Genomic DNA, 21179 nt, shown 5'->3' on the forward strand with positions numbered 1-21179 from the left:
GAGAGACAGATGGATAGAGATAGATGGATGGATAAGTAAACAAATGGATTGATGGATGGATGGATGAGTGAATGGAACCCACAAAGAGGGCTTAGGCTTGGTAGGGGACAGCTGCCACACTCACCCCAAGTTGAGCCAATGTTCCAGGGCTGAGGATGTCAGAGTAGAACCCACGCTGCTTCATCAGGGGGTACCTCTTATCAGTGCCTGTCAGGGGCAACTTCCGGGGCTGCCCCAAGTCTGAGAGCATAGGTGGGGCCAGGGGTAAAGGTGGGGGCTTGGGGAGAGGGCTTGGAGGAGGCTTCTCTGACCCAGAATATGGTCCCGGCAGAATCGTCCCCGGGTTGTGCTCTAGGCCTGCACGAGTCCTCCCCAGACTGCACTCGGGGCCTGCACGAGTACCGCTGCACTCTGGGCCTCCAGGCGTCCTTCCTGGGCTGCAGCCTTCTCTGTTAGGCGGCTCCATGCTGCTTCTTAGGGCAATGCCCCAGGGAGAGCTCCTAGGAGAAGGTACTGGTGTCACTGGGCCCTTGCCAGCCTCTGCTCAGCCCCAGGGGCACCAGGATACAGCAATGCCTAGTCTGCCACCTTGCAACAAGCCCCAGCCCCATGCATGAAATCAGAAGAGGGGGTGGGGAGGGAGCAAGTCGTCTCCTTCTAATCTGGACAGATGCACAGTGCCAGAAGGGTCCCCACCAGGAGACAGTGGGACCTTCCTAGGATGTTGCAGGTGAGAAATGAGCCCCCAGAGTCAGGGGCTGAGCGAGAGCAGTCTGGGACGCTCTGCAGATGCCCCCACCCCAGTGCATCCTTCTGCACTTGCCCACCCCGTTCTCCCCCATGTTAGAGAACAAGCCCTGGCTTCTCACAAGGGGAGACAAGGAGGGCAGCCCAGAGCTCACTCATTCAATGAAGAGCCCTGTTTGATTTTCCCCAAAATGACTTTCAGCTGGAGGCAGCCCTGGTGCCCCCGCCCCCCCCAGGCCAGTCCTAATGGACTGCCCTGCCTCTCCCCAGCGTGGAGCCTGCGTCCCCACCCATGCCTGCCCTCCCGCCATAGTCCAGAAGCCAGAGGACTACCTCCCCAGAGGGACCCTGACCCTCCATTGGCCCACAGATCCCACTGTCAGTGACAGAACGATGTTTACCCACCCTGGTTCTCAGGGTCAGCCCAGCTCAGGAAATATACACCCTCCTGCCTCCCCAAAGGGAGCAGCAGATGCGCCACTGGGTTGCATGCACATCTACCATCCCAAGGACAAGAGTTTGCAGAGTTTTCAGTGTGGAATGAGCAAGCCCTTGCAAAGCCACTGTTGGTTTTGGCTACCTCAAAATGCATCACCGGGGGAACTCCTCGGTCAGGGGAGAGTTACAAGAAATTGGACAAGGGTATGGGGAAGAAGAGGTTCTCATGTAATGTCAGTGGAAAAATAAAAAGGGAGTGAGTCTCCAATTATCACAATAAAAATGTCAATTAAAAGAAGCGAGGAGCATCTTTTTTTTTAAAATGCTATGGGGTTTTTTCTATGTCAGTCTTGTGCCCGGAAACCTTATTTTTTTTTTAAAGACTGGCACCTGAGCTAACAACTGTTGCAAATCTTTTTTTTTTCTGCTTTTTCTCCCCAAATCCCCCAAGTACATAGTTGTATATTTTAGTTGTGGGTCCTTCTAGTTGTGGCATGTGGGATGCCGCCTCAGCATGGCGTGGTGCCATGTCCACACCCAGGATCCGAACAAGCGAAACTCTGGGCCCCTGAAGCAGAGCATGCAAACTTAACCACTCGGCCAGCCGGCCCTGTGGGGCCAGTGGCGGGGGGATCTTAACAAAAGGAAATAGGGGCCTGGCCTATCCCGCTTCCCACCCCAGCACACTGGGACAAAGCAGCCAGGAGCTTGCAGTACAACCCACTCTTTTGGCTGGGTTTGTGCTCTGTCATCTCCATTTTAGACACCCAGTGGGACTGGCCAGTGTAGGCCCCCTATTGCATCACGCCGGGGGAATCTTGCCTGGACTGATCTGAAAGGCGGGGCGGGCAGCCGGGGCTGTCTGGAGCAAAGCTCAGCCTGCAGCTGCTGAGTCCATTTCTAAGAAGGGGGTGGTGAGTTGGCAAGACCACTTGAGGGACCATAAAGGGCAGATGGGGCTCTGGCAGAAAGCCTCAGACTCTGAGACCGAAGGCTGACCAGCTTCGAGCCAGTCAGGTGTGTCTCTCCAGAACTCTGCTCCTTGAATCTACACTCTGGTGGCCAGCCACCCCCCAGGGCAAGTGCTGAAAACAATGCTGAGTCTGGCCCACCTGTCTGACAGTCACCAGCCGTTCCCAGAGCACCCTAAAGGACAGCGGACCCACTTGGCTCAGCCTCATCATGGCTGCAAACCCACAGACGTCTGCCTCGTCTTTGAACAAAATCACTAAACAGAGCAGGCCTTGGCGAGGCAGGTCCCCGCTCCACAGAAAGGCATTCCGTTCCCTGGTTTCTCCAGCTCTCAAATGGGTTTGAATATGCTTGGCTGCTTCCTGGTGTATTATAAGGCTCAGCAGAGATAACAGATGCAGAAATGTCCAGTGTCGCTGGGGGTAAAAGGCGTGTGTGATGGGGGGATTTGCTCCCCCTGTGAGCCCTTTCCCTCTGGGCAGGTAGGCAGTGAAGGAATGAATGCAGGCATGTCCCGAGAAGGAAGGAGTGAGAGTGAGCTGCAAACCCAGCACCCTGTCTCCCCTCCATCCCACAGTCCTTCACAAGGATCGATGGCTCCCCTCTGGTGCCACCTCAGCTCTGGGCACCTGTACATTGCCAGTGTGCACAGGACCTGTGACAGACTGACAGAAAGATCTCTGCCTCCTGTCGCAGCCCCATGGGTGATGGCAGCCTCTGCATGGGAATGAGCATGGCTGGCAAGGGGGAAGAGGACATGGTTCCCAACAAGCCCTCTGCCGGTCACTCTGGCACTCTCCTTCATTTGTGTAAGGGAACTGACCAGTAAGATGGCAGGGATGGCCCTGGTAAGCACACTGTTGGGAATGGTGAATGTTATTAGGAGCTTAGATGTAGTTCACACATCATCTCATTTAAATCTCTGAGGTGGGAACTGAGACTATCCTCATTTCTCAGAGGTGGGGAAAACAGGGCTCAGAAAGGTTGTGACCTGAGCAAGGTCACACAGCCAGTAAGAGGCACAATTGGAGTTTGAACCCAAGTTATTCTTTCTCCCATCAGATCACCCGGGAGCCCTATTAGCTTGAGCTAGAGGAAGCTTCAGAGGGATTCACTGCCATTCAACCCCATGTGACCCAACCACCTGCCAGGCACTGGGCTGAATGGACACAGATGAACAAGGGGATCTGACCCTCACAACAGGTACTACCACTATCACCAATCCACAAACAAGGAAACTAAGGTCTAGAGAAGTCAGGAAACTTGCAAAGGACACACAGCCAAGAACCGGCAGACCAGAACGGAAACTGAGGTCTTCACCTCTGGCTGACCCAAAGGTCCATGTCCCTAGCACCACAACGGTGGTTCTCAAACTCTGCACCCAGGAGCCCTGAGGCACTGCAGAGTGAGCGCCTGTAGGGACGGGGATCTAAGAGGAGGGCTTCTAGATCACCCAACCCCCATTCAACAAGGACTCTGCACCTTCATCTATCTTCAAACACCAGGGTTCTGTCTAAGATCTCATTGGACAAATGGATCTGCGGCTTAAGAGATTTTGGAAGTCTCTGTCCTTTATGGGGCTACCTGGCAAACAACCATGTGGGTGGTAATAACCCCACAGGCTTGGGGTTCTTGCCACCTTTTTGGAGCACTCACCTGATGTGACCGCCTCTGAGTTCCCACAGTTGTCTGACGCCCCTCCCTCCAGGGAACATCTACCTGTGTTATATGTGCACATGAGGGCTGCAAATGCAGGAATTTTTGAGTATCATTGATCTCTGGAACCTCCTTGGCACTTGGCACAGGACTGGCACCGGCTTGGCACTCAGTAGGTGCCTAGACAGTGTTTCCCAAGTGGTTGTGTGAATGAATGAACGGATGGATGGAGTGAGGAAAGAAAAGAAGTTGATCTCTGCAACAACTTTGTGAGTTAGCTGCAGCAGCGCTCTGCCAATTTACACATGGGGACGCTGAGGACTAAGAGGACTAAGAGACTGGAGGCAGTGAGCTGGATCAGGAGAGGGACTGGCTGGATGATGAGGACCTAGTCTCCTTCCCTGCACGGCCTTCCACGGGAGCGGGAGGGGGCTGCATTCTCAGCATGGGGGGTGGGGCCCAAAAAACCGGTCTGGTAACTACAGGACTTATCTGCAACGTTGTTTAAAAGTGTACCCCACTCCTTTCCCATTGGCCAAGGCTCGGGAAACTGGGACCGCAGACTCGTGGGCAGGGATGTGGACCGGGAGGGCGTTCTCCTTCCTGTCCTCTCGCCCTCTGCGCCTTATCGAGGTCCGCCTGCCCATGCTCGCCCCGTCATCCCTCGGCCCCACCGGCTCCACCAACCTACCGGCTCCACAGCGCAGCGCGGGGTCTGGCGGCCCGTCTCCAGGGAGGGACGCTGGGCCCGTTGCTAAGGGGCGGGACCATCCGGTACAGCGGGGTCGAAGCTTCCGTCCGAGAACCTCCCCAGGTCGGCACCGGCCTCCCCCACATTCTCTGGGACTTGGTTTCTCCCACCCAGGATTTGCGGCTCCCCCTCCCGTCCCTGCCTGGGCCGCGTCCGGAGCGGGGGATGGAGGCCGGCCACGGGAAGTGTCGCCCTCTAGACTCTAAAATCCAGGCTCCACTGCCCATCTTCCCTACCAGACTCTTCTGGAGTAAGAGACAAAATGGCCAGATATAGTGCGAGAACTTTGATTGAAATCTGGTTTAAGAAAAAAATAGTAATAGTTTGGGGGAGAATAATTGGGGAAATTTATGAATGGGAAATTCATATTCAAGCCACAGCTGCAAGACCGATGGTCCCTTCTGGTCCTCCGGAGGCTCGGCGTAGCCACACCCACCTACCGGCCACGGGCTCCTCATCCTTCTCAGGGCGGGCAGTGGCTGCTCCTGCCCCCTTCGCTGGTCTCAGGCGCCCATCTCTTCCAATGCCCTGGCATGGGTTCAGGCTTTGATCCTCCTGCCTGTCCCTGATATTGAATTATTGTTAATTTTCTTAGATGTGATGATGGTATTGTGGTTATATAGGAGACTGTCCTTGTCTTAGCTGATGTGGGCTAAGAATTTCAGGACAAATGTCAGGATGTCTGTTGCTGCGACTTCCTTTCAAATGGTTCAGCAAAATTTATATATAGATAAGTATAGATAGGAGATAAAGCAAACATGGTCCAATACTAACAATTAGAGAATCTGAAAGTTTACAGATATCTAATGTACCGGTCTTTCCATTTTTCTTTAAGGAAAAGAGGTAGGTTGCAAACCAAAAGAAAATTTAAAAATCACCGCACGGCAACCTGAGAACCCCCGGCCAGAGACTTCTCAGAAGTGGTCCCATTTCATAGGTGGGAAAACTGAGGCTCAGGAAGACAGGTTCGTGTTGGAGGTAGTAGGACCTGATGCTCATTATGGAAATATCCAATTCTATTTGACATTTTAGCAATGCTGGCTTGGTGCCAAGTCTGTGCTGGGCACTGAGTTTCCAGATTTGAATGGGACCCTGTCCCTACCATGAAATGTCTGTTGAATGGGAGAGCCAGAGAGACCAGGCCACAAAGAGCCCAAAGGCAGTGTATAAGCTGTCACTGGAGACAGTGGTTCAGCTTTGCACAGGCTTCTGCTCCCTGTGTCCAGAACATCTCTCTCCACTCCTACTCCTGGCCAACTCCTAGTCATCCTTCAAGATGTGATGCTAGTGCAACCTTTCCTGAGCCCAAACCATGGTTTCATTTGCTTGTCTTGTTGGCATTCACACAGTAGTTAGACCACTGTGGAAGGAAGGAAGGAGTGTGAGGGGGATTGGAGATAAGTGTGGCCACAGCTCTTTGAGGGGACAGAGACCCCCAAAACCCTATTTAGGGCAGCCTGGCTCCTCTGTGGGTCTGGGGATGGGCTGTGTATCCCACATGGCTTGTAGAGAGGGACCACTTCCCTGCTTTTGCCTGGCACTTCCCACTGTCCAAAAAGCTGCAGTACCCATCCCGGTTGCCAGGGCAACATCAGCCCATGATGGGACGTCAGGGACGACAGGGGCAGAACAGTAATCCTGGAAAGTTGCCAAGCAACACAGTGGGTTGATGACATCACAGGGGCCATGGCTGCCGGACAGATGGACAGGCCACTGCAGAAAGGGTCCTCTCTCAGGAGGTCCAGCCCACAAGGCCACCCACCCCTTATCATGAGATGATCACTGCTGTGTCCCTCAACTGGAGGGTGGGCTTCAGGGGTGGGGGCCAGAGGTGCTGCTTTTCCCAGTAGCCTTGCCAGCTCCACCTTGCCCTTGCCCCTCTACAAGTGTGGACAGTAGATGTGACTGCCCCCATCTCTCCCTGGCAGGGGACTGTGGGTCAGTCCCTGCTCTCCTGGGTCTCAGGTGTCCACTGTCTAATGCCCCCATCTTCTCCAATGCTTGGGCAAGGGTTCAGGCTCTGATCTTCCTGCTCTGCCCTGAAGCCCACCATACCTACCTGTTCACTAGGAGAGGAACAAGGGGCCAAGCCATGACCCCTCCCTGGGCTCCTGCTCCTCCTGTGGTAGGAGGGCAGTCTTTTGCTATGTATGGATTGGAAGGGAGGCCAGCCTTGCTCTTGTTGAAATGAGGGGAGACTGGGTTCCCACAAGAGTTGGAGAGGCCTCTACCCATCTCTCACCTGGAGCCGCCCCTGCTGAGGATGACTCTGGTGACCAAGACCTCAGGGCTTGGGCAAACAAGCTGCTTAGGGTGCCCTGGCCCAGGCCCATGCCTTTTGGGCAAGGGGTCTGAAGGCATGGCAGGCCTGGGCTATGCCCTCCCCTAAGCCTTCCTGCTGGCAGCCCTGAGGCCAGGAGCAATGCTTCACTGGCTGCAGAAATGAAAGCCTTGTGTGAATGGGCAGCAGAATGGGCCCTTCATGTGGCTGGCCAGCTGGAACGGAGGGCAACAAGCACCCAGATGGGGTGGCTGGAGCCACCCACTCCCCAGCTGCCCCCAGCCGGCCTCTTGGGCCCCCAGGAGCTCCCTCTGCTAGGCTAAGTCCAGGGCTCTGAGCTGCTGCCAAGAGAAACGAAGCCACAGGCATGGGGGGTGTCAAAGAAAGGGCTCACCCTCTCCCCAGGCCTCCCTTGACCCTCCCCTTCTCTGCCATTGGCCAGCTAGCCTCAGCAGCTCTGACCAGCATTTTCTTTGACGAATAAAAATGGAGACAAATTAATTCTTCTTTGATCCACATGATCAGCTTGACAGACAAGACCTTGAAAGCCCAGAGCTCAGGGAGGAGTGGAAAGGAGATCCTGGGAGGGCTGGCGGATTGAGAACCACTGGCCCATGAATGCTCAGTCCTCATCCCAGCCCCCAGCCCAAGCCCATTCCCACCTGTACTCACATGGAGAGTCCCAGCTAGAATTTCCTCCCTCTTTCAGTTTTCCTATAACTTTCCATCCTATCTCAGGCTACACCTCCTCGGGAAGCCCTCCCTGATTGCCTCAGCTCACAGAACACACTTACACTCTCCTCAGGGGCCCCAGAGGACCATGGCCAGTACCACTTGGTAGGCAACCATACAATGGCCATTGCTGTGTCCCCCAACTGAAGGGAGGGCTTAAATGGCAGGGACCAAGGGGTGCTGCTTTTCCTAGCAACCCTGCCAGTTCATCAGTCCTGGAAGGACCCTTAGGAAATGACTAGGAGATAGAGCAACCCACATTGGGGCCACCACCCTGAAGATGGTGGCCACTGACAGCAGCCCAGCTGCACATGACCCGACCTTCACACCCTCTTCCCCAGCCTACCTCCCTCTGACCTGCAGTTCCAGAGCAGGCCCTGGAATAGGGTCCAGGATACTGAGGCTCTGCTCTCCAGAGTAGCAGCCATAAGGGGGTCCGTACTGGCCTCTACTTGCCTGGGCTGAAGCTCCAGGTGACAGGCCCCAAGACAGTGATATCTTCCACAGGACATTTCCTTGAAGAGCTGCGCAGAGATCTGTTTATCATAATCAGGCTCTGAGTGCCTCTGATTTCCCCTTGTCGCTAGGAACCCGGTGAGCATCAGCTGAGTGATCTCTTGGTAGAACAGGAGGCCTCATCATCTCGGCTGCGACCACCAACTGCCCCGCCCGCACAGCCCTCCAGGGAGCCTGAGTTTACTGAGTCTGGGGACCAGACTGCTATTCTGACCTTTTGTCCATCCCTAGAAAGGTCTATGTGGCTTGGGTTCTGCCACCGACTCACTGGGCGAGTCTCTTCCCTTGCTAGGCCTCAGTTTTTCCATCTGCACAGTGGGAAACACAAACCTTGCCCAGCCCTGCACCAGGGCCACCTGTACATAGTAGTCTGAGGGATGCCAAGACTGTTACCCTGCTCCAAATACCTCCGCTCCTGGCAAAACCTTTGCCCTTGCTGGACCTCTGGAAGGGAGTATTTAAGAAACTCCAGACAGCTCAGGAAGGATGGTTTGTTCAGGGGAGGCAATTCCTCCTTATCAGAGAGGTGGGGGAGCCTCAGGGGCCTGCCTGCGATGGCCTGGGGGCATTTCAAACAGCTAGGGCAGAAGCTAGAGCTGACAGTCTCCTTGGCAATCTGCTCCCACACTCCAGGTGGGAAAACTGAGGTGGCAAGAAGGGAAGGGCCTCACCCAAGGTCACAGCAGAGCAGGATGGGAACCTGGGGCTGTCCTGCAGGGTGTAGGGAGCCCTTAGGATGTGGGCCACAAAGACAAAGACCAGTTGCCGTGGGAATCCCTTCCCCTTCCCAGGAGGTGGGGGTCATCTTCCGGGGCCTCCCTCTCCTCCCACTCCCTTGTCCCTCCTCCATTCCACGACCTGGTAGTGCGGTATCAGAGAGTCAGACACTGATAATTCCTAGGATCTCAGTTTCCCCACCTGAAGTAGACTGTCGGATCACCAGGGCCCCTCTCAGGCCATCCTCTGGCAGCATTCACTCTCCCTGTTGGGGAGTCCCTGCCCCAGTGTCCTCCTCTTTCACCAATACTCCTGACAGGCCACTCGAGAACCTGGCACTGGGCTGGCCCAGTGGCGCAGCAGTGAAGTTCTCATGTTGCACTTCGGCAGCCTTGGATTTGCCAGTTCGGATCCCGGGTGTGGACCTATGCACTGCTTGTCAAGCCATGCTGTGGCAGGTGTCCCACATATAAAGTAGAGGAAGATGGGCATGGATGTTAGCTCAGGGCCAGTCTTCCTCAGCAAAAAGAGGAGGATTGGTGGTAGATGTTAGCTCAGGGCTAATCTTCCTCAAAGAAAAAAAAAAAGAACCTGGCATTGATGGGCCCCCTGCCCAGTTCCTCTGTACCCTTGACGGGCTTCTGGAAAATGTCATTTCCACCTCCGAGCTGTGACTCTTGAGTGTGCAGGAGAGCATTCAGTTCTCCACGTGGTCTAACAGAGGTGGTCTTGGGAGTATGACCCAAGACAGACTTTCCCTCTTCTCTTCCCAACCTAGCTGTCCATCGTGACCCAGCTCTGGGGACATCCTGGCCTCAGATCTCCTTCTAAGCAGAAGGAAGCTTACTCTTGGAGGCCCTGAGGCTGAATGGCTGCTCCCATTTTACAGGTAAAGAGACTGAGGCCCTGAAGTAGAGGCCTTGACATGGGCACACACACTGCTGGTCAGGCAAAACTAGCTTGGCAGATGAACCCTCTGCTCTTGCCCAGGGCCCTCCCTGCTAGTCCCTCTTGGCTGGCCCTCAGAGCAGACAGCTGGGCCTAGGGATGGGCAGGGAGTGCCCTAGGGAAGGCACATGGGCTGGGGAGCAGGTGTGGTTGGGGGGCAGCAGGTGCAGGATAATGGGGCCACCAGGGGAGGTCCAGGGAGCAGGTGTTGCCATGGAGGCAGTGAAGTTGTCATTGTACACCCAGCTTTGGTGGGCTAGGAACAGGAGGGGCATCCCTGTGAGCCCCTGGGCCACCCTGGCTCGTGCTCAGAGGTTGTCCGGATGCCTGGGCTCAGGCACACAGCCAAGCCCCTCCCCTGGGTCCCAGCAGCCCTCCAGGTTACCATGACAACCAGCACTTTCATCCTTGTCCCTTTGTCTGGTCAGGTCCAGCTTTTGTGACCAGCCATAATTGGGGGGTGGGGAGAAGGGGGCCTTGCCTCAGGATGCACTCAGCTGGGGTGGAGTCATGAAAGCAAGGCAGAGGGAGCTGGAAGGCAGATTAAAGAAAACTGGAGACCAAAAGGCTGGGCTTTGCTGGTCATTGACCCCTACAGCCTCCTCTCCTGGCTGCTGACCACAGCCTCAGAGCTGGGTCTGTGGGCCTGGGAGTGATCTGGGCCCCAGGTCCTCCTGTCCCCTCTCTGGACCTCATTTTCCCATCTGTGCATGGAGCTGTGGAGCACCCCCTCCCCTGGTACACTGTGGCTCTGGGAGGCAAAAGAGCATGGGCCAAACCAGAGTTTGTTAACTCCCCTGTAGAACTGGGGAAACTGAGGCACAGAGCAAAGCTGGGCATTGGCAGGGATCACGCCACAGTAAGCAAGAGGCAGAGCCAGGGCTACTGGGGCCCCAGCACCTCAAGGCATCAGGCCCCCAATAAATTGTAAATTGAGCCCCATGGTAGTCCCTCCTCCTGACACACCCCCATAGGGAGGAGCCTCGCTCTAGTTCTTAGTGGAGTAGGGTCAGACTGTGGTGGCCCAGGCCCCACAAGTTGTGTGACTTTGGGCAAGTCCCTTCTCCTCTTGGAACCCCAGTCTGTAAAAACAAGGAGGTCTGTAGTAACACTGGACCCTCCCTCCCACAGCTGGGGTGGGAATGGAGTGCGGTCTACTCCACACACAGCTGGCTCCCTGTCGACTCCCACAAACACCTCACATCCCCTGCTCTCCCCTAGCATCACCCCTGGCCTACCCAGGGACTTGGCATCCCTGCATGGCCACCCTGCTTCACCACTCCGGGCCTTTGCACCTGTGGTTCCCTCCTCTGTGGTATTCTCTTCCCTGAGACAGGAATCCAGAGGTCCCAGGTCACCAGGAGGTGGCGAGCACGATTGTTGCTGTCTTAAATGTAAAGGAGTCCCATTGAGACAAGCTCCGATTTTCAACAGGGAAGCCCTGAGCAGCAGCAGAGTGCTGGGGAAGGAGCCAGCTTTGCAGCGGTGGACATGGCTCCCGGGACAGCACAGAGAAGGGTAGCAGGATGGCTTCAGAGACTGGTGGCAGTGCCCCTTGTCCCTCCTTCCTGGGCTGGCTCTTCAGATCTTTGAGGGGACCCAGGGGTTCCTACGAGCCCCCTGCCCCAGGCTCAACCCCCTGCAGTCTCGTGGGAGGAGTCTGGGCACCCCAACAATGACCAGCAAAACCACAAGTGTTTGGAGTGAGCTTCTGTGTGTCTGCCACTCTCCACGGGATCTGGGGCTCTGCAGGCACCTCAGGCTCAGGACAGACCCCCACCACCAGGGCAGCCCCACAGACATGACTGGGTCTAGTGACATGCCCCAGGTATACCTTGAGGCACACACCTCAGTCAGGGTGGGTCTGCATCCCCCTTCTCAGCCACCACTGGTCCCCCTGAATGAAAGCCTTCAGCAGGGTGCCAGAGGGGAGGGGCTGGGGCTGCCCCTGCAGGTGGACTGAATACTGAGCAGAGAACAAATTCACACCAGCAGGCAGGCCCCATATCTCAACACAGGTCGGCCATCTCCAGAAAATGTTCCTTCCTCTTCCCCATGAACAGCTTCCTCGGGGATTAGCTCTGCATCTGCACTGGAAGCCAGAGGGGGCGCAGCAGGACCTGCAACCTGAGGCCCACAGGTCAGTGCGAGAGCCCAGGTTGAGGCGGCATCACTGGGCAGCCCACCCCAGGCGGAGGACGGTGTCCACCTCTGTAGTTATTCATTGTTGGTATGGGTTAGTAACCCGTTATTGAGGAATTAGCATGTATCATGAGGTTTATGCCTCATAAGGTTCATCACGTCATTTAATCCTAGCACCAGCCTAGAGGATGGCGGCTATTGTTTCCCCATTTACAGGCAGGGACACTGAAGCTCAGAGAGGTTAGACTGTCTCAGGAAAGGGGATCAGCAGGCACACCTGAGGTGAGGGAAGGGTAGGAGGAAGAGCCAAGGCCACTGTTAGGTAGAAGACAGTCCAAGGCAGATTCGGGCTCAGGGTAAACCATGTTTTATAATGGTCTGAGCCAAGGGACTGGGCTGCCCTGGTGGCAGGGAACGCCCTGTCATGGGATGCATGCAGGAAGAAGCTGGATGGGGTACCTGTCACTCGGGCATCAGAATGGAAATGGAGTCCAGAGCGTGTAAGACACCAAGGTATCAATCCCGACCCCACCCCAGCCCTGGAGGGTGCAGAGAAGGCACCACCTCCCAGGTAGGGGTTGAAGGATGGAGAGGGGACACCCTGCCCAGAACTATCCCCCTGTTGCCTTGTCTCCGGGGATGGCTTCCACTTTCCGAGATGTGTCTTTCTTAGTGAGAAATTTCAGAGGACCACGGACAGAGCACAGGTGGGAACACAGGCTGGGAGTAAGTATCCTAAGTTTTACATCCCAGGCACTTCACTTGCCTCACCCCAGCGCTGGACATCTCAGAACCCAACCCCACTCCCAGGGCCTCTCCCTAGGGGCCTGGCAGCTCCTCTTTCCCCATCCCTTACAGCCAACCAGAGTACCACACCACATTAGTTCCACCCCTAAACAAATCCACCCATCCTCTCTGCTTCCAAGCCGTGGCCCTGGCTGCCGCCTCCCAATCCTCCCAGCTACCAGGCACCAGTCACCAGTTCCTTTTCTACCCAGCAGCTCTGCTTAGATCCCCCAGAAGCTCCCCTTGGGCCTCCCTGATCTGGCCCCTCATTCTCCCAACTTGGTACTTTGTGCTGCCCTCTGGCCAGGGGGAGGCCCTTTTAGTCCCTAGCACATACCAGGTACCCACACCGCTCCTCACCTGGATCATATTCACAGCAAATCAGACATCTTTCCTCCCAGGTCTGGGTTAAGCACCCCTGTGCTGCTATAGCCACCATAAAACTGTGAGGCTGGGGCCATTAGTGTGTCTGCCTCCTCAGAGAGACCAAAGGCACCATGGGGCAGGGTCAACCTGTCTCTCCAGCCTTGTGTTCCCAGCCCCTGCCCTGCTGCCTAGCACACAGGAGATGCTCATTGAGTGACAGCTGAATGGATGAATGAACGGAAGTGTGACCAAGGTTGTGAGGGCTGTCCTATACAGGCAAGTCCTCCGGGTCAGCCGGGTGTAGAAGCTGTGGCAGGAAGTTGGTTCAGGGAGATGTCTGGGGCAGGAGACTTACTGGGCCAGCAGGTCCTCTGCAGAGGCCCCAGACTTGTGTGGTCTCACTCCTGCCCTGAACCACAAAGCGGGGGCATCTCTAAGAGCCACACACCTGCCAGAAAGGGACAGGAATTGGGAACTCAAGCCAAATGGAGAAGGTGATTGAGGTGGATTCCTAGACGTCTCACTCACTGCCTCTGAGTCACATATTCCCTTTCAGCAAAGCCATTTTACAGTCTTCCACAGGACGGCCATGTAGTGTGGGGAAATCCAAAGGACCAGCCACGGTGCACCCATCCTCCTCAGCCAGCGGGGAGGATACCTGTTGGTGGCTTTATACACCCACCCCCATCCCCAACAGCCATGCAGAGAGAAGCAAGTTTGAGAAAGCAGGTTTCTCTGGGTCTGGCTGACCTTGAACCTCCAGCTACTGCTCTCTCTCTCTATGGGTGGTCCCTGGCCTGTGTGGCTGCTTCATACCCCTCCCAGCTCAGTGGCAGCCTCCTGAACTCCCTGGCAGGCTGCCAGGCCTCAGAGGAAGCCACTGCCTTTGCCACCACATTACTGTCGCCACCACTGCTGCTGCGAAAATGCAATTACAGCAAACAGCCGCCGCCTCACTTGAGCCTCACCATTCACACCTGGAACTAATTAACTTAATTAGGCCTTAATAAGCTACACTGGTCGGAAGGCCTATTTTTACTTAATTATCCCCTAATGTGCTTGGCATGGAGGAGTATGGCTGCCATTGCCACCGCCTCTCCTGCAGAAAGAACGCCCAGGAGTGATGCCTGTCTGCCAGGAGTCGTCCCCAAAGAGCTGAGAGTCTGGGAGTTGGGGGTGAGGCAGGGGCCACGGGCCATACCTGTGGGAACAGCATCCCCCTCCAGCCCCGTCATTCTGGCTGCCCTGCCTCGGCTGGGGCTGAAGCCACCCTGGGCTCTGCTGTGGGCGTGGCAGACATGCATGACCTAGCTGGCTTTTGCATTTGCAGACCTCTGACAGGGGAGGACAGGAGCTCAGAGAGTTACCCTGCAACTGCCTCCAATGGGGAGGCCAAGGCTCAGAGGGGTGAAGGGCTTGCCTGAAGACACAAGCTAACTCGTGGTGATGAAGGTAGGCAACCCCCAGACCTTCTGAAGAAGACTTTTAAGCAGTGATACAGTCTTGTTAGCGTAGGGTCTAACCCCTCCCACACCAGGCTGGGTTAGGATGGGCAGAGGATCACCTGGCCTCCAGGGTTTCCATGACAACACCTTCCACTCGGAGCTGGGCTTGGCTCAGAAAAGCCAAGTTTGTCTAATAACTTACTTCTCTAGGTTTGGGGTGGGGTGAGGTGGCCTTGTCCCACTGGGCAGATATGTGGGAGGCATCCAGAGCAGGGTCCTTCCCAGGTGGCCTCTGCCTTGGCCCCCTTGAGTGCCTCAAGATGATTGGTTCATTTGAATCTCTAGGTTCCTGAGGCTGGAGGGGGACTTTGGCTCTTGTGTCTATGCTAACGATGGGTCAACTTTCTCTTTGGAGCAGTACTCCCTCTGGAACTCCAGACTTAAATCTGACACCTGTTTCCTTGGTACTTCCAGCCTTATCCAGCCCTTGAGTTCCATCTTACCGGCCAGCTCTTCCCAGCATTCCTATTTGCTGAAAATGACTTCACCATTTGCTCATGTGCTCAAGCCAAGAACCAAAGAGCTGCCCTACACAACCCTCCCTTACACCCTATAGCCAACTGTCAAGAGTCCTGTTGGTCCTGCTTCCAAACAACACTCCAGATGCCAAATTCCCACTACCTCCCAGTAAGCACGCAGTCCTGGCCACCATCATATCCCATCTGGACAGCCCTTTCCTGGTCTTCCAGCTTCCACAATCCAGTCTCCACACAGCTGCCACAGTGATTCTTAAAAATCACTCCCAGTTCAAAATGCTCCAATGACTTTCTGTCACACACAGGATAAAGTCCATGGGCCTCGCCTGACCAATAGGTGCCTGCCTGCCTCTCTGGTCTCATCCACCCCGTTTCTCTGCCTTGTCCCACTCGTGTGGGCTGCCATGTAGGGTATCAGAGACCTCAAGGCCTTGGCATTTGCTGTTCCTTCTGCCTAGAATGCTCTTCCTCCAGACCTCTAGATCGCTCACATCTTGGCTTAAATCCCCACATGCCTAAAGCCTCCTAGCATATGGCCCTGTTACGATCTCCTGCATGGCACCTGCATGACACTGCTCTTGTTTTCCTATCTCCCACGACTAGAGTATAGGCTCCACCAGGGCAGGGATTTCAGCTGATTCAGGGTCTCTACTGAATCCCTAGCCTAGAATACCATATGCCTGGCACACAGTAGGGACTTTTTGTTGGATGGATGTTGAGTAAATGCCTTGACCTTCCCACAAACAACCAGAGTTCCAAGCCCCTTCTTCAAGCTCCCCAGAGCCCTCCTCACCTGAGCATGGCATCCCCACATCTTGCTCTGGCCTCCCAGCCACTGTTCACACTGGTCCTACCACCTTAAGTGCCCCTATCCCCATCCTCAGTGGACTGAAACCGTTGCCCACCCAGACCTAGGCCCTGCAGTGCTGCTTCCCCTGAAGAGGGAGAGGGTTGGGACCTCTACCTGTTTGAACTTGTGCACTTGGTTTCACCCTTGGCCTTGCTCTTCCTGGCACTTATCTCTGCCTACCCTTGTGGTGACTCCTTGGGCCTGGGTCTGTCTGGACCCTGAGGTCATGAGTCCCTGGAGGTAGTAAACCTCGTCTCTGCCTGCCCATTGCTCCCCATCCCTGCCCTAGTAGTCAGGCCCAAGGTGGCTGGCCCATAGTCAGTGATTAGCAAAGGGGTCAGCCCCACCCTGACCACATGGCCCTAGACCTAGGGAGGGGTTCGGATGAGGGCAGGGTCCAGGCAGCTGGGCATTTTGCTAAGTATAAGGATGGGACACCACTGAGTGGGAAGGTCTGGGATGGCCCCCAGAGCCCAAGCCTCCCAGACAGGAGACAGGGGTTCCCCAGTTCAGAAGGGCAAGGGGCCCACCCTGGGGCCGATGGAATTGTCAATCAGAGCTGTCTCCCCAGGGGCCCTGACCCCTACACAGGACATAGGTAGGAGACAAAGGGGAAGGACAGCTATGGGGGGAGGGGAGATGGATACCAGCTTCCTTGTGTCCCACCTCCCTGGGGCTCCAGACTATCCCAGGATGTCTGAGACTATGGATCATAGATTCTCTCCTTTCACAAAAGGAAACTGAGGCCTGAGGGAAGGGATCAGCCCTGGTGACCCAGCCAGGCAGCGAGTAAGTTGCTGGGCCTGATTTCAGTTCTAACAGCACCTCTTGGAGGCCCTGGAGCCTCAGTTTCCCCATCTGCACAATGGTGGCACTGACTCCCATCTTCCCTCACCTTGCATCCCTCGCCCCCCAGGAAAGCTGTGAGATTCACTGAGGGGAAGGCCGTGGATGGTCTAGGGAGGACCCTGCCTCCTGGCTGGCCTCGTGGAAGGCGAGGAGAGGGAGGGTAGAGAGGGCTAGGGAGCAGGAGTCTGGAGACCCCCCTCCAGGGATTCCAAAGGCAGCCCTGCCCCCTCCTAAAAAAAAAGGAGCTCATGGGGCAGGAGACCTCCCTGAAGCTGAGGGCCATGTGCCTGGGCTTGAGGAGTCTCTGGCCATGGCAAGCTACCTCTAAGGGTCCGTACTACCTGGATTGGCTCTACCACCTTCCTTGCCCTGAGCCTCAGTTTCCCCACTAGTCCAATGAGGAAAATAGTAGTCATCCCAGTCTTTCCAGTCTGTGGCCTCCTAGGGCCACCATGAGGGGCCAAGAGGCCAGTGGCTCTTCTGAGCAGCAAAGCCCTGAAGAGAGAAGAGACAGCCTGCTATTGGTGGTATTTCAGCAGAGAACTTGGGGGCAGAGGGGCCTAGAGCGCTCAGGCCCCCAATCTCAGAGACCCCAGCCAAGCCAGGGGCCCTGCCCTGCCCTGGGGTTGTTGGGGGGTGGTGATGCCCATATGTGGTGGAAGAGGCTTGGTCAGGGACTCCATCAGTCCTGGAAACTGCCTTTCTGTCCCCACTGACTCTCCTGTCCTAGGCTGTCTGTTGGCCTGCCCCACTCCCATCCCCCCACACACACACAGCAGCCACTGCCCGCCTCCCTCCCCAGCAGAGACAGCTGCTACAGGCCTCCATGCTGGAACCAAAATTGAATGAGCATTTTCACAATGTCGCCCGCCTCCCGCTGACGGCTCCTAATTGCATGTTGAAGCCATGCAATGAAGCCCAACTTACACTAATTATGTCATTACTCTAATTAAGTAAATACTGTATGTGCTAATTGACTGAAATCTCTTCAGGGGGATGGGCAGGAGGAGAGGAGGCTGGAGTCTCCTAGGCTTTCACATGGATGGGGGGGGGTAAACAGATGGGGGGCGGGCATTCCTCCTTCAGTTCAGCAGGTCCTACCATCACCCAAGTAGGGTTCAGGGAGGATCCTTGGCCATTGCCCTGGACAGGCTTGCCCATGTTCCAGGGGAGAACCCAAAAGGTGCTGAACAGCTAGTCAGAGACCCAAGTTCACCCTGACAGGCTGATGGTCTTGAACAAGCCTTTTCTCTCTCCACAGTGGGTCCCTCGGCCCATCCCCAACCTCTGCCAGCCCAGAGCCTGAGGACTCTCAGACATACTGAGCAGAGGAGCATCAGAGGGACTCAATGTCCAGGCAGGACTACTAACCAAGCCACTGTTATCCATCTATGGGATATCAGTTACATGCCCGGCCAGGGGCAGCAGGAGGGAGAAAGGCTGATGACCGAGCAAAGCCCTAGGCCCTGGGGAAAGCACCAGTGTGAACCAGGCAAGGAAAAAATGGGGCTGGCATTCTCCAGAAGCCATGTTAGGTGGGATGATCTGAGGAAGTAATGAGGGCTTCCTGGAGGAGGAGGACTTCATCTACAAGGGAAAGAGGAAATCAGGGCTTCAGAGCTCAGATCATCTTTCAAAGTATGATTTTTAAATGCCAAACTTCTTAACCATAACCTTCGAGTGGGGGTTGAAAGGGATAAGAGAGCAGCCATCTGAAGGATAGCTTCCAGATGGGACTCCAAACCACTTGGGGACCCTGGGGGACTCAGAAGGAATGCCAGCCCTGTGTCAGGGACCATCGTGTAAGCCCCAGTATGACCAGAGCCCCAATCCTGCCCCCTCTAAGCCTATCAATATGGACCAGTCATCAAGCAGGGCCCCCATTCCTGCCCTGTCCCTCATGGGGCTGTGGGGAGGGTCCCAAAGGCAAGAGTTCGAGGCCTTGGCACTGGGGCCGGGGCCGCCAGCAGCTGGGTGTTCTCAAGCCCACTCAGGGCCAGGCAGTGCCCAGTCTCCCGAGTGTGCTCAGGTGCTGTGGTGTGGGCGCCAGCTTCACCCCACCCGCCTGCTGCCATTTCCATAGACATATGCTGTGCTGCCACACCTGGCAAACACCACATGCTCACTTTGGTGGGCAGTAGCTCCCTGCCTCCCAGCCTGGAGGAGACAGAAAACAAGAGGGACATGGCGCCTACCCTGAACCAGCCCAGCTCCCAAGGTGGCCTTAGCCAAGTCCCTCCAGTCCCCAGGACTCAGGCTCCCAATAGGTGACATCCACTAATTCGCTGCCTGTCCTAGGTTACACAACATGGTCTGGGCTCTCCTACGCTGGCTCCAGGAAATAGAAACTGATAAGAAATAGTCCTTTCAGCCATGACGGCTGCAACTTACTCTCAAATGGCTCAGGAAAAAAAATTATGTATGACCACACACACAGACACATACATATACAGCAAATATATATATATCTAGAGAGAGAGAGAGAAGGCAAATGAGGCAAAATATTAACAATAGTAGAATATGGCTAAAGGGTATATGGGTATCTTATATTCTTATTCTGACAAATTTTCTGTAACTTTGAAATTATTTCTAAATAAACTGTAGAAGGAAGGAAGGAAGAAAGGTCCTTTTCTTTTGTGGGGTTCCAGGCTACTAGAGGAGGCTGCCGGACCAGTGGCAGCTGGGTTGATGTGGCCCTGCTTGGTGGGGCCAGGAGGGCTTCCCTGAGGAGGTGGCAAAGAGTTGGGCTGGGCAGAATCTAAGGGGCATCTAGCTCTTAGCCTTCCACACAGGGTGGGACTGGGGCTGACTCTCCCCTCTCCCTGTCACAGCTTTAGGCAAGCCCATGGCTTCCTCCACTTCTCTTGCTCCCCAGAGAATCGTCGTGCTCTGGAATTTCTATGAGGAGTCTCCAGCGGGACAAGAAGAGGAACTTCCCTTGGTCAGAAGGCTTAGGAGGGCCTCCTGTGCCTCTGAGCATGAGAGGAGACTGGACCAGCCCAGGGCACTGTGCTGGGCCAAGAGGGATGGGACAGCTTGGTCAAGGCCACCTACCACCCCTGCCCCCCCTGGCAGCACTAACACAGACCTGTGCCCCAGCAACCCCGGCTGCCTTCCCTGGTGCCCTTCTCTATCACAGCAGCGCCTGGCAGCAGGAGGGCAGCAGCAGGGCAGCGGTTCATTATTCCATCCTTCGTTAGGTCTGTGTTAGGCAGCCCAAGGAAGTGTGGGGTGTGGAGAGGGAGGTCTCTGCTTTAGATGGGGCTGCTAAGGGGCTGTGGCTCTGGACCCTCCTTGGAGCCTCCTTCCCACCTCATACCCTCCCTATTCCCTGCTTCCCTGCTCCCTTTATCCTCACTCCTCCCCCTCCTCACTGCACCCACCATCCTCCCCTTCTCCCTGGGGGCCCCAAATGCTCTTCTCTAAAAGGGGACTTCCCCTACCCAGTTCTCAGTCCAGGCTTTGGACTCTGTCACCATCCCCTCCCACAAAGAGACAGGGACACCAGCATCCTGATGTGTGGTCAACTACGGTGTGTTCTGAACTCTCGCGGGATGAATGGGACCCCTACCCACTCTCACAGCCCATCCCCTCTCCCTTTGACCTCAGGCTGCGACTTCAGAGCCAGAATCGCCCCAGAGAGGACCTGCCTTCCATTCAGGAGACGCTGTTCAGGACACTCCAGATTGCAGCCCCCAGAGGTCAGCAGGGGCTGATTCCTCCATTGGGACACCTTTGTTCTTCTCTGCCTTTGTCCCTGGGCCCTGTCCTCCCAGCCAGCCCACCAGCCCAGCGCCTTACCCCTTGCCTGGCTGCTCGCCTCTCCCTCCCATTCCCCTTCGTGGCCTTTGCCCACTCAAGCACCAGAGCCTGGCGTGGGGCAGAGGTGCAACCTCTCTGCCCACCCCCAGCCCCGCCCCCCAGCCAAGCTGGGCTGTCTGCCCCCCACCCCCCGCAGCCCTGCCCCCCACACAGCTCCCTCTTCTGTCCACGCCCCTCACTTGCCCCGTGTCCGCCCCCTAACAATCTCTCCTCTCCTGGTCTGGTCCCTCACCTCCTCCACCCCCTCCCCATTTCCTCTCCCCTCCTTTCTTGGCCCTTCAGTCGCTGAGAGTCAGGCTTTATCTCTGGGCACGTTCTCCTCCCCTCCCTCTTCTCTCTCATCCTCTCCCTCTCTCTTCCCCCTCCAGCCTCCACTCCTTCGCCCGCTCACTCACCCTCTCCCTCTCCCGCTGCCCCCCTCTTTCTCCCCCACCTCTTTGTTTCAGCTGAGAACCGGCTCCTTGGGACAGTTCTCACACTGCAGTGCCTCTGGTGAGGAGACAGCGCCACCGAGGTGAGCTGGGAGAGCTGGGACACCAGGCACGGGCAGCCGGAGCTCTGGGGGGCGGGCAGGTGGGGAGAGTGGGCAGTCTGGCTGTGACCTCTTCTCTGCCCGGGGCGGTGG

At 56.0% G+C, this 21179-nt stretch overlaps 1 protein-coding gene across 8 annotated transcripts in view; it reads right to left on the reverse strand.

Moving 5' to 3' along the window:
* DNAH1 (dynein axonemal heavy chain 1) overlaps positions 1–4627 on the reverse strand; it is a 78418-nt gene extending 73791 nt beyond the window's left edge. For 5 of the 8 annotated variants that reach the window (XM_046668209.1, XM_046668198.1, XM_046668190.1 and 2 more), the window contains exons 1-2: positions 4505–4627; positions 125–500 (exon numbers count right to left, since the gene is read on the reverse strand). In XM_046668209.1, coding sequence (XP_046524165.1) covers positions 125–500; positions 4505–4584 — 456 coding nt within the window. In that variant the 5' untranslated portion in view covers positions 4585–4627. Of the gene's footprint in view, positions 1–124; positions 501–4504 lie in introns of those variants that run through there. The other 3 variants (XM_046668217.1, XM_046668232.1, XM_046668225.1) reach the window with 3 other exon arrangements.
* Between the last annotated feature and the right edge of the window lie 16552 nt (positions 4628–21179).

This window comes from Equus quagga, chromosome 1 (assembly GCF_021613505.1).
Source record: "Equus quagga isolate Etosha38 chromosome 1, UCLA_HA_Equagga_1.0, whole genome shotgun sequence".
Classification (NCBI taxonomy): Eukaryota; Metazoa; Chordata; class Mammalia; order Perissodactyla; family Equidae; genus Equus; species Equus quagga.